Genomic DNA, 13,772 nt, shown 5'->3' on the forward strand with positions numbered 1-13,772 from the left:
GTGTTTCTGATGTCACAAATAACCTTGTAGCCAGTCACACTAATTAGCATATTCATGTATCATGTATATTAAATGGAGCAAGAGTGTAGAGTTATATTCAAGCTATTTTAAGGCATGAAGACATTTTTTTTTTCACAGGAAAAAACTTTTAAATATGTAATTTTGGTGATCAAAGATGAGTTTTAAATTTTAAATGAGGGATGCATTTATATTGACTAGAGGGGGACTTTAAGTAAAGCTGTAAATCTGTGAATGACTCTAGCTGTGTAATAACTGTCACATCCAGATGCAGTGAGGATAGAGAGCAACAGACGTGTCTCTTGCACCTGCAGCCCTCAAAAACACCTGTCTTTAAACAGGCGTACTCAGCCTTAGTAAAGGCCTTTCTTGAAACATGCCTCACTTTTTTTTACGGATTAATTTCTTTTTAAAGATGCTCATCTAGAAATTAATTTTTAATACTTATCTCATTTGAATGCTGAACATTTTTACATTCCCATCAAAAAATAAAAACACAACACCAATTTAGACGAGTTTCAAGATGAATGTATATTTTATTGATTTGAAATGTTTTTTGTTCATTCTTTTGGAACAATGCTTTCCTGAGGTAATTATAATGGCTTTGGTGAAATCAGTTCCTGCAAAATTCACTCAGTGCCAGAATTAGAATTAGTCTAGCCTGTGACAATACATCAATATTTGAGGGTCAAGCACTTCATTTAAATAGTACAAACATATCTGTGAAGAATAATTAGACCACCAAAATCAACATAATCAGTCATTTTGACTCCCTCACTACAGGTGACTGCCTTTTCTGGACATTCTTGATGTCTCAATACATAGAAGGTGTCCAACACTCTCCTTCAGAAATAGGGTGCTTGGAGAGCCCAAACAGTTTCAGGAAACTGGGAGCTGGATCAGCCTGAGATCCCCTAGAGGAAGAGAATGGGATAGTGAGTCAACAAGGTCTCAGTTTTTTGTCCATGCAAACAGTCTGCTTCAGTATATGGACAAAAACAGTTGAAACACTTGTCAGATTATCTTTTTTTGTGTGTGTTCCAGACAAAATTTGGGACGCCATGAGGGTAAATGTGCAAATGATGACAGAATTTTCATTTTTGAGTTCCTATCCAATGAAGTTACACAAAAGCAGGTCAGGAATCTGATGCAAGAAAGACAATTTTCTGTTTTAATAAATGGCGAAAGTTCGAAAAAGATTGAAAGTTCGTCCTGCATACCATTAAAGAAGCAGATTGCCTATTTCTTCTTTCCACCCAAAGACATGCTCTCTGTTTTCTTCTTCTGTGCCTGATGCATCATACAAAGGCAAAATAATAGTTCATCTGATTTGCATTCTGAAGGCTGTTTCTAAAGTTTTAGGACTTCCTCTACATGCTCTTGTTACCTCCGACATGGCATCATCTATCTGCTTGAGCTCTTCATAGTGATCACGGGAGTCTCTTAAAGGTTGAACCATGATCTCCTCAATCTGTGGAAAGAGCTGAACACAGACACAGTCTCCATGTTATATCATTTCAGTTCAAAGTTCCAGTTCAAATGTCAGTGGGTATAATGGCTGTGCAAACCTTCATGACAGTCTCAAACATTGGGATGAGGACGAATTTAATGAAGCCAATTTGTGCCGTTGGTTTGGTGACTTTTTCACGATCCATAAACGGAGCCACAGGAAGACCTTCTGACTTTTCTCTGTCACTCTGCCAAAACAAACCAAAAAGCAAACTATAATGAGGCCCAAAAAAGTGAGTTTTGTGATTGCAAAGCAGAATTTTCAGCATCCTTACAATGCTTGTTTTATTTTGTTTTATTTCAGTTATTGTTTATTTTATTTCAATTAATGAATGTTTTTTTATGGTTTTAGTTTTAGTAAAGTAGTTATAATAAATAGTTTTAGTTTTACCTTGATAAAGGTATTCATTTCTTTAAAAAAAAGAAGCTTAATAAGCTTTTGACCACATTCATTTTCAAAGCACTTGGATGAAACGGCTCATATTAAAGAGATACCTGCATGAAGTACTCCTCCAGGAGACAGTCCAGCCACGGCTCTGCCACCTCAGTGGGTCTGACCTCGTTGGAGATGTCACAACACTTGATCAAGACCATCTTCAGCTGGAAAGACACAAAATTGAATATAGAGTATAAAGCCAATAAGTAGCCTACTTAGAAAGCTATTGAAATCATAATAGCAAGAAACACATACGCATTTAACATGCTCCTCATTTGTAAAGTCAAAGTTGTCCACTTTCTGTTTGAAGGAGTCCAGTATCTCTCCATGCCTGGCCATATCCGTCGCCAGAATAAGAGTAATGATCGCCTACAGCCGACACAGAAAATACATCCAGGATTGTTTGAAACGGTCAGCAGAATTTTGACTAAACTCTTTAAAATAAAGGTTCCAAAAGCTGGTTCCAAAATATCCATTTCGTAAAGAACATGTAAAGAACATTTTAATAATCTGAAGAACCTTTTTCCACTTTTGTGCAATGGAAATGTTTCATGGATGTTAAAGGTTCTTTAAGGAACTACTGATGCCAATGAAGAACCTTTATTTTAAATAATGTACAATGCAAAGAAGCAAATGTCTACAGATTGATTTAAAAGTGCTATACTGTGAATACTGTAGAGTGTAGACTGTCAGCAAATGTCCCATTTGTTATGTCCCAATTCCAATTTTAGAAGAAGTGTTAAAAACGAAGTTGATACTTAAATGAAAGATACACTATAGTTTGGGGTCAGTAAGACATTTTACTACTTTTTTTTGCTAAACAAAACATAATACCTTTTTACGCATGTGCTTAAAGGCCTTAAAGTGCTTGAACCCCAATAATTGCTGCTCGCAGAATACTTTTGTTCAGTGAGGATGCATTTTACTGATCAAAAGTGACAGTAAAGATTTTTACTTTGTTTCTAGAAAAATTATATTTCAAATAAATGCTGCTTGTTTGAACTTTTTATTCTTCAAAGAATCCTGAAAAAAATGAAACATGGTTTGGTATCCACCAAAGCAATTAACAGCACAATGTTTTCAACTGTGATAATAATAAGAAATGTTTCTTGAGCACCAAAACAACATATTAGAATAATTTCTGAAGAATGGAGTGAGAATGGTTATGATGCTGAAAATTCAGCTTAGCCATCACAGGAATAAATTAGCCTACATAAAAAAATAAAATAAAATGAATTGGAAACTGTTATTTTAAATGGTAATACTATTTCACAAAATGACTATAATTATATATTTTTTGATCAAATAAATGCAGCCTTGGTGAGCATCTTTCAAAAACATAAAAAAAATCTGCCAACACATTATTTCGACTGATAAGTACCTGCAATTACATGTAAACTTAACCTGAACCCAAATACCTAACCCTAACCAAACAATCTACTAATACTAATGAGAGTTAGTTGACATGTAGTTGCAAAGTTACTTCTAGTTAGTAGAACGTCTAAAGTGGACCATTTAAATAAAGTGTAACCGAAAATCTTACCAGACTTTTGAATAGCGGCGTAACTGGTTTCATGAAGCTATGAAAAAACAACCTTTGAGCAAAACATTGTTCCTCTGGATAGAAACTGCATCTGCAACATGATGTGGATGTGTATGTGGGATCAGAGGTACCTGTCGTAACTGTTTGAAGGAGTCAGGCTCTATATTGGCGAATATGTTGCACTCGGGCATGGAGAGGATCTGGAAGGCCACAGCACAATGATGGTTCTCCAGTGGAGAGATGTCATTATAGCGCACAGCCAGCTCAGTGCGAGCATTAATCTGATACCTGATTACAGAACCATAGAGGGCAAAACTTTTATCACTTCCTACTGTATATATATATAAAAAAAAAACACATTAAACTACCAAGCTAACTGGGAATGTTCTCAGAACTTTCGCTAACATTGTGGCAAGGCGCTCTCAAAGTTATAAACAAATGTACTTTGAGTAACGTTAATAAAACAATAGTTCAAAGTTATCTGGAGTATATATATATATATATATATATTTTAAATGTTAGCACAAAAACATTATTTATACATTGTTCATGGAGCGTTTTTACCTAAAATGTTAAGTTGGATGTTCGCCAAACGTTTTTTAAATGCTACTTGTTTCAGAATATTCAGAGAACATTCAAAAGTAACATTCCCATTACACTGTAAAAATCTTAACTCATCATATATGGGCCATTCTACAGAATTGGTGCAAACTGCTGTCCCTCATCCAAAAAACACATTTGAAAAGCATTTAATTATTAAAATCTTAGATGTTTACTAAGATCCTTCAATTATCTATTGAAACCCACAATAATATTTAAGATATCAGTAAGCTTTATATATATAAAATCATAATTTATGGGCTACTTTCAATTAGGAGGTGGCTGTCCCAAACCCTAACCCCTAAATTTCAACTTGTGAAAATGATATTGAAAAAATTTGTGCAAATTTTTCCATTCTTGTTTTAAAAAAAATATTTTTGTTTTTTTTAAAAAAATGAAGTTAAAAAAAATATTTATTTTATATTTTATATTTAAATCATGAAACTTTATCAAAAAAAACATGTCCCGCATTTTCATGTCACTACCAAAACAGTGAATGTTGTAGTCCATTGGCTGAGACTGATTTTAACCACACTCCTACATTTTTGATCAGGAAATATTCCTGTGTCCCTCTCTCTCATGTGCTATATGGTGAGTAGATTGATCCCATCATTTTGAGGTAAATGTGTTCTAAAGTCTAAAAATCTGTGTGTAACTTTAAGGAATGTCACTACCAAACTCATTTTTTCTGCTATTGAGAATTTTTTTTGGGATGTTATTCCATAAAATTTAGTTGTTATATGTGTTCAACTGTTCTGACCAGTGATTGCTAACCATGTGCTGATTAGCATCTTCGAGCTAGGCTCAAAAGTATCTAAAATTGTCACTACCAAAACAGTCACAACCGAAACATTTTCTTGAAGTTTCGGTTGTGACATTGTTTTGGTAGTGACAAAAGGGAACACATAATCCTTTATTTGGAGGAATAAACTACATTTTAGTACAGTTATGCAAATAATTACTACTGTAGTATGTTTTAGTAGTGTTTTAGTATGCAATATTCTGTTAAAATTCTGTAATGTAATGAGGTTACAATTACTTAAGGTTGCAGTCCATGATACTAGCTTAGGTGTAAGGTTGTTGTCAGTAATGTTAATTTATATGATTAACTTGACAGGGAGAATGACATAAAACACCAACATGCCTAAAAAAAATAGAAAAACTACAACAGAGAGACAGAGAGAATACAAACAAAGGTTGAGGGAAGACCCAGTGAAGTACGAGGAATACTTAAGGAAAGAAAGAGAAAGAAATAAGAAACGAAGGGAAGAAGGAAAGTTGAAGAGTATCAGTGAATTACCTGACAGGGAGCAAAGAGATGTCAGAAAAGCATGGAGGAAAAGACACAGGATGATGGTGAAAAGACAAAAAGAGGTGGAGACATTTTGCAGGGCTTCCACACCACCTAGTACTTCCAGTGAGGGTGATCAGACACCAGTACACACACACACACACACACACACACACACACACACACACACACACACACACACACACACAGTTCAGTGGTTCTGGAGATTTATCTGAATGAGGAAAATTATTCTGAAATTAATGTTTTATGTACACACACACACACACACACACACACACACACACACACACACACACACACACACACACACACACACACACACACACACACACACACACACACACACACACACACACACACACACACACACACACACACACAGTTCAGTGGTTCTGGAGATTTATCTGAATGACTCATAAACAAAATGTTTAAAATGTGCAAATAAAACAAAGTGGTTCTGAGTCTACATTGTAAGTTGTTGTTTTTTTGGGAAGAAAAATCTAGGAAAAATCTTCTCACTTGCACCTCAAGACCCAAAGTATAGAATAGCTCTAGGTGTTCTTATAAGATATTTACTGTCAGATGTGTGTCTGCTATATGTACTGACTGCATATGTGCATCATAGTTATTTATTTATATTAACATAAAATGTGGACAGTCTGATTCAGCCATGGCAAACTAATTATTGTGGTCACTACCAAAACATTACTGTCACTACCAAAAATGTGCAGTCACTACCGTAACATGGGATGTTTTGTCAAAAATAAAGTATATTGAATTGTCAACTAAGATGTTATGATAGTGTTTGGTTCAATGCATATTCAAACTAATGAATCCTTAACTTTGAAATCAGTACGATAAACTTTATGCCTTCTACAAAGAAAGATTGGGTTCAAAATACAACAAATCTCATAAATCACACTTAAAATATTATTAAAATTATAATCTTTATTGATTTCACCAGTAAAAATATTTTTTAAAAATAGAAAAAAATATATTTATAAGGTAGATGTAAACAAAATCTTAATAGGTCATTATAAGCCTTCTTAATAAATTATTTAATATTGTGTTTCGGTAGTGACAAATTTGGGGAGAAGGAAAATATTCCAGGATTTTCTAAAAATACAATATGAGAATTAACTGCACAATTACTAGAAAAGCGTACCTTGGATATTATACAATTTGCATACATGCAAAATTTGTGGGAAAAAACAAAAAAAATTCAAGATGTTTCCAACTCTGACTTTGCACCAATTCTGTAGAATGGCCCATATATATATATATATATATATATATATATATATATATATATATATTCAGAGAACATTCAAAAGTAACGTTCCCATTAACACTGTAAAAATCTTAACTCATCATATATATATATATATATATATATACTGTATGTATATATATATGCAGTGCTGGGTAGATTACTTACAAATTGTAGTCAGTTACTGATTCCAAATTGCATGACAAATATTGTATTTAGTAGTTTAATTACATTACATTGCACATTTAAAGGGGTGGTATAATGCCCTCTTCACAAGATGTAAAATATGCCTTTGATGTCCCCAGAGTGTGTATGTGAAGTTTTAGCTCAAAATACCCCACAGATATTTTTATATAGCATGTTAAAGTTGGCACTTTTTGAGGGTGAGCAAAACCACTGTTTTGTGTCTGTTCCTTTAAATGCAAATGAGCTGCTGCTCCCAGCACAAAATTTGGTTTCACCAACCACTCAAAACCAAAACAAATAGTGTTCCAACCAACCAATCACCGACAGGGGGAGGGTGTTGTGAGGTTTTGTGCTCGTGCACGGCTGCACGCGAAGTCGGAGCTGAAGAAGAAGCTGGCTCAAAACCTCACAACACCCACCCCTGTCTGTGATTGGTTGGAACACTATTTATTTTGGTTTTGAGTGGTTGGTGAAACCAACTGTTTTTGTGTGCAGATCTCAGAGCCTAGGCTGCCTACAGAGACGCGTTTTTTTGACGGCATGCTTATGGGGCGGGCAGCTAGCGGATCGTTAGGAAAGATTAGATGAATGTGATAAAAAAAAATGTTGGGCCTGAAATCACTGATACAACCTTTAACTAACATCAGAGAGCCGTGAAGTTAATTTTATTATTTATTGATTTATTATTGACTTAATTTTATTACTGACCTAACTTATTAACTTAATATATCTACTTCAAGTACCCCCTGAGATTTTATGTCAAAAAGGTTCAGCTGACAAAATATTTGGAGATTCCCTGCATTGCATGTAAATATGAAATGACGTAAATTTGTACATTTTAGTATGTTTGAAAGAAAAAAGCCTTCCAAAGACAGTAATGCATGGTTAAATGACTCACTGAGGGATTATTCAAATAATAATTCATGTGTTTGTCAAGAGCTGATTAGATATGCAATGGTTCAATGTTGAGAAAACACTTTGAACTGAAATGATTTCTCATTTGAAATTATCAAAAGCTGTCTGGGTCTTAGATTTCAGTGATAAGCATATGACTAGTGGCTGAAGTAGGGATAATCAATGAATAATTTACTGCCATTGTGAGAATAACATGCAATCATGTAATCAGTAAAAAAGTAACTGTAGTCTCATTATGAGTATTTTAAAATATAATATAATTACAAGTACTTTTTGGAATCTGATTACATGTAATCAGTTACTACCCAGCACTGTATGTATGTATGTATTTTTTTGCATGGGCTTTTTTAAGTTTAACTTACATACATTGGACAAATCAATTGATCAAACACAGTAAACTAAGTTTTTTACAGTTTACACAGAACAGTGTTGTCAGTGGTATTGTTCTCTGAGAGGGTGATATGTCAGTGACATACGTGTTGTTGTATCCCGGGTGGTCCAGGTCATGACACACTGCTGCAGTCACCAAAATACACATGTCTGTCATAGTCAGCCTCTCCTAGAGAACAAAAAACAAGTAGCATGTTGATCTGACAAACACACACAAGCACGGTCTCTATAGGACAGATACATGTGTCACCATGACCTCACCTTAAGGTTACACAGATGGATCATTCCATACATCATCTGGCTCACACAAAAACAGTGACGGAAGTTGTGGAAAGGGTTGTCGCGGTAGTTTTCTTGAATTGCCAGCTTTGATTGGGCAGAGACACAGCAGGTGAGTTTTGAGGCCTACTTCAGTTAATACACAGGTCACAGAAAGCTCATCTTACCAGCCATCTTTTGAGAGTTATGGGGTTCATGTTAAATTCCTTAACCAGCCCAAGGTCATGATACATATACTCCAGACAGCTAAGCATCTGCAAACAGCCAATGAACAAGCAAACAAACAAACACATCACTCCATGTGACCTGTAGGCCTATGTCTGATATAACAGCTAATACTGATAACCACAAACTTCATTTTTATTACAGACTATGACAAATTACAAATGAAATCTCATTTATATCTCAGTTGTTTTTACTAGAATGCACCCTTGTGATTGCATGTGCACTTGTAGTGTCCTTCTAATCTTAAACTGTAATTGCAGATAATATTAATTCAATAAAAGTGCACTTAAAAAGAGTACACTTTCACAACTATGTTTATTAATACATTTAAGCACACTTAAAATTGCACTGTCATAATGCTAAATAAAAAGTTTTACTTTAAAGTAGATTTCAAATCATTTTCAATAGAAATGACATTAAAGTATGTGGTTATACTTTATTGTAAGGTGTTTTTGTTACAGTGTAATTATATATGTAAGTTCTGAGTAATATTAATTAACAACATGTACTTATAGGATTAGGGTTTGGTTGAGGGTTAGTTGCATGTAATTATGCATACTTACTGTTATTACTATGGTAAGTACATATTACAAGGACACTATAAAATAAAGTATGATCTAGTTTACCATAAATGCATGTCAGTACATTCAACAGTACACTTCAACCATATTTAAAGACCAAAGACTAGAAGTAATTATGAGATTATATATAAAGATGTACTTAAGTGGGTCAAAAAACCCTCTAAAGTTGAGCTAATTACATTTAATATAAATTTAACTTATAATACATTTTCCTTTAATTGCAATAAACATGCAATTCAGTGGCAAAAAAAAATTAATTCCTTTAAGTACTGTATATTACAATAAGTCTTTATTGTATTCAAGCGTATTGCGAGTTCAGTCTATAGGCGTGTTTATGTTTACTGCCAACTACTGGCCTGGCATGCATAATACAGCGTTTTTAGTCGTTCACAGATCTATGTGAACGGAGATTGTTTTGACAGCGTTGTCTTCAAAAAAGGGGCAAAGGAAAAACTTTTCAGTTTCTAGTACATTGTTGTCGTGTAAATGTACCCTAAGTCTGTTTAATTGTGTTTTGGTTTTGTTTTGTTTTCATTCTGTTCCCTGTTCTGCATCGCCTGTGATCTGTTTGCTAGGTAGTTTCTATGGTTTCTGATTGGATTATGTTCACCTGTTGTTCATTATTTCCCTCATTATTATTTTGCTTATATTTGATGGTTGCTTTCTATGAGTTTCTCCTTGGATTTATTATTAAATGCGATTCGTCTCTCTGAATCTCCTGCGTCGTGCGTATTACTGCAGCCAAACGTTACATTTGTCCTATTCAGTTTGAATTTTTTTTAAAGAAAAACTGAACACTGAATTGTCAAAACAATGTATCTTAACACAAAAAAAGATGACAGACCTCATTGTGTTCCCAATGCCATACATCAAAGGTGGGCTTTTTCAGAGCCTCTATGGTTTCCTGAGAAAGAGTGTACTGCACAAACACATAAAAGAGTGATAAAACACAACATTGAAACATCATTACAATGATTTTACATGGTTGCACTATGTATGCCAAAATACAAATGGTATTTATTTAGTTTGTTTTTACCTTTGGGTAGCTTGGGACATCTCGTCTGGGAGAGAGTTTCTTCCCATCATCAGTAAAGTTGAATTTGCAATTGCAGTTCACTCTGGTTGCAAGAGATAAACAAACAAATATATTACTGCAAAAAAAAAAAAATATATATATATATAAAAAAAGGCGTCCATACCTTACTCCTCCTCTAGAGGTCATTTCATCTCTTAATTTCTTCAGATCGTTCTTACACTTCTCAATTTCCACCACTTTCAGTCCCTCGACTGTAATAATACAAAGACAATTAGTTTACAACATCAGGTTAGAGACCTTTCCCTCCACATCCAGATAAACAACACAGAGATTGCATTAGACCCCAGAGAATCACTCACGTTCCACTTTCTTCTCCAGCAGAGCCAGCCTGTTGGTCACTTCAGTCTTCAGCTCATTGATCCTGAAAGCCCTGAAAATTTGTTCACATTCGTGATAGTGCACACGTAATGTAATTAACACATTGATTTGAATCATCATAGCATTTACTTTACAGCAAATGCAGACAGTTTGACAGAATATGACGTGTCTTACTGTACCTGCTGAACTGCTCAGCCACTTGTGACAGGATGTTCTGGAACATGTCTTCCTTCTCTTTTAAAGGAAATAAAAAGTTGTGTATTTAGAGTGTATGCTACTGTCGGTTGCCTCAATTCTAATCTATTTTTAGACACATGTAATAGCCATTGCCTTTGACTAATTATGTAAAATTTCAAGAGTAAAACGTTTTCCAACCTCCTCCTTGGTTTGTGGAATGGGGCATAACCTTATACAAGTTGCTTGAAACAAACAAAGAAAGTAAAACACAAATTGCTTCTGAGTAACTGTAATATATAATTTATAGTCTTTATTAAAGTTGTCACCATTATCCCAATTTTGAATTCTTACTTTGGAGTGTTTGCAGGCATGGTAGGGTCAATAGATATCAATGCTCCTTCTGAGTCAATCAGAAGTATAGCTGTGTTTCTGAAGAGACATGAGCACAACATAATCCAGTCACTTTTGGGACAATAATCCGCACAAAAAATTTGATGGAAATTCATACACAAAAAATATGCTTGTTAAGTATTTTTTTGTCTTGTTTCCCATTAAAAATGTCTAGAAACTAAAATATTGAATCCAATATTTGGTGATAATATAGCATAAAATGATCCGAACACAACATGAAGGTGAAGAACACACTTGTTTTGATACATTTTTTCAGTAAACAAGACGTAATATCTAAAGTCATTTAGCTTCTCAAGCAAAAGCATCTTGATTTAAGAATGTTTCGATATTTGTACTGGAAAACAAGACAAAAATACTGAGTCAGAAAATCACTTTTTGCAGTGATACAATGAAACTGACCTGGCAATATTGGATGATGAACAAAGAAGCTCCTTAATGTCACATGGACTACAGTGTCGACTAAAAATCACCTAAACACATAAGGATTCATATTAAGGAAAAAGTAAAAGAATCAAAGAATATTATTTGTTTCCAACCCCATCAGTCATGTTAGCTGTGAGGTGATGATATATAATTTGCCCTCGGCAGGGGTCACACACGTGCCTATGTGTCAATGACCCTCAATATATATTTTTAACATAAGCAGGTTTAGTCAGTAAAGGTGCATTAAATTGATCAAAAGTGACAGTAAAAGACATTTATAATATCAAAAGATCTCTATTTAAAATATATGATAACAATAAGAAATGTTTCTTGTTCACCAAATCAGCATATTGGAAATGATTTCTGAAGGATCATGTGAGACTGAAGACTGGAGTAATGATGCTGAATATTCAGCTTTGCCATTACAGGAATAAATGACATTTTAACATATATTAAAATTGCTTATATTTCTGTTTTATTTCTCAATATAACTGTTTTGATCAAATAAATGCAGCCTTGGTGAGAACCTTGAAACGATATACAAACAGAAAACACATGATTTATTCTGCAGAGGTTGTTTACAGTGGACCTAAAAAAGGTATTTGGACACTTGAGCCATTTAAAAAAAAGTATTAGATACAAAAATATCAAACCAGTTATCTTAAAGCAGGACAGCAAGAATTCCATACACATATTTTTATACTGTGTAAAGGATAAAACAACAAACAGTGCTCAAAATGAAGGCAAAACGTGTTGTGACAATTTCTACATAGTTTATGTAATGAACTACACTTGGTTACTGAAGTTGAGGAGAACTGACTTCATACAGTACATCCACTATAAGTCATTGCCACGCTAGTCATTGCAAAACCGACTTCAAGAAGTGAAGTTAGCTCTGAGAAACTCTAGCATTCAACATTTTTCCATTTTCCATGACCTAATCTAAAGTGAGAATTATTTACAGTTAATAAGTTGTTATCTAAATCTTTACATATGAGCTAATTAAACTATAATAATTTGGTTAAGTACAGTGACAATGAATGAAGAACTCACTGTTTGTATAGTTTGTATGTAGACTACAATATTTTAACTATGAATTAGTTTGCAAATGATTTATAATACTTTATTGCTGTATAATTATTATAAAGTGTTACCACTTTGGGAAAAGCATCTTTTTTAATGTTAGATACAATTGCTCATTGTTTGTTCATGTTATTTCACAGTGCATTAACTAATGTTAACAGATAAAACTTTATTTTAATAATGCATGAACATGAACTAATATTAATAAATACTGCAAAAGTATTGTTTAGCGAATGTTAACAAATGAAACCTTATTGCAAAGTGTTACTGACTTTTCTAATACAATGACATTCACATATTTTTATGTGTGCCTCCAAATACTTTTTGACCTCACATGCAATTGAATATTTGATCATAAAATTAGCAATTGCATTAGCAAGTATAATGCATCTCATTATAATAGTATCTTAATCCTTTATGTTGAAAATCTTGAGACTCACCCGTTGCACCTTTCCATCCACATCCAGATAAACAGTTTTAGGGGCATAAGATGAGGAACTCGACCCCATGACCTCTGATGGTGATGATGGATTTGCAACAGACACACAATCTATCTATAGTTACCTCCTTCTCTGAACCAGAAAAAAACACTTAGAAACAAAATTTGAACATTAAAATGAACTCAGCGTTCTCTAAATTCACAAGTTACATGCACCAGCTGATTTCATAGGATATAAAGTGGATCCATGGCACTTAAACAGGCATTTGCAGAATATTTGACAGCACATAAATACAAGCTGTTGCCCTACCTCAACATGTGCCATCAGTTTCCTGCAGCCGCTCACTCAGAGATGCTGATGGAGGTGTTGGATGCGGTGGAGTCACAGCTCTGCTCTTTAAGTAGACTATCACTCACTCCCCTGCTCTCCAGCGTTGCCAAGGAACTGTTCCAGCTCTGAGCTGACTATGTACTCCATGTCATCTACTGCTTGGAGGCGACACACGTACCCATTACAACACTGCTCTTTTTCATGCTACACATGCAATATCTACCCAAACA

General features: G+C 34.2%; 1 protein-coding gene across 1 annotated transcript; it reads right to left on the reverse strand.

Annotated features, from left to right (window-relative positions):
- Positions 1-625: 625 nt before the first annotated feature.
- pde9ab (phosphodiesterase 9ab) lies at positions 626-13,580 on the reverse strand. The gene is made up of 20 exons (XM_084415511.1): positions 13,522-13,580; positions 13,213-13,344; positions 11,666-11,736; positions 11,207-11,284; positions 11,054-11,097; positions 10,858-10,912; positions 10,660-10,730; positions 10,464-10,551; positions 10,301-10,382; positions 10,109-10,183; positions 8,626-8,712; positions 8,441-8,545; positions 8,266-8,348; positions 3,638-3,794; positions 2,219-2,332; positions 2,023-2,127; positions 1,587-1,715; positions 1,406-1,501; positions 1,239-1,308; positions 626-932 (listed from the first exon to the last, which is right to left on the reverse strand). The coding sequence occupies exons 2-19, from the start codon at positions 13,279-13,281 to the stop codon at positions 1,258-1,260; spliced, it is 1,560 nt and encodes a 519-aa protein (XP_084271637.1). The 5' UTR covers positions 13,282-13,344; positions 13,522-13,580; the 3' UTR covers positions 626-932; positions 1,239-1,257.
- Positions 13,581-13,772: the final 192 nt, after the last annotated feature.

Source organism: Rutilus rutilus (genome assembly GCF_951802725.1).
Source record: "Rutilus rutilus genome assembly, chromosome: 7".
In the NCBI taxonomy this organism is placed as follows: domain Eukaryota; kingdom Metazoa; phylum Chordata; class Actinopteri; order Cypriniformes; family Leuciscidae; genus Rutilus; species Rutilus rutilus.

Excerpts from the sequence above, each read along its gene's own strand:
- pde9ab (XM_084415511.1), bottom strand. The coding sequence starts at position 13,281 with ATGGGGTCGAGTTCCTCATCTTATGCCCCTAAAACTGTTTATCTGGAT. Across the intron at positions 3,795-8,265 it reads CACCCGGGATACAACAACAC|GTATCAGATTAATGCTCGCA; the intron begins GTATGTCACTGA and ends TTCTGTAATCAG. Across the intron at positions 1,502-1,586 it reads TGTTTGAGACTGTCATGAAG|CTCTTTCCACAGATTGAGGA; the intron begins GTTTGCACAGCC and ends GTCTGTGTTCAG.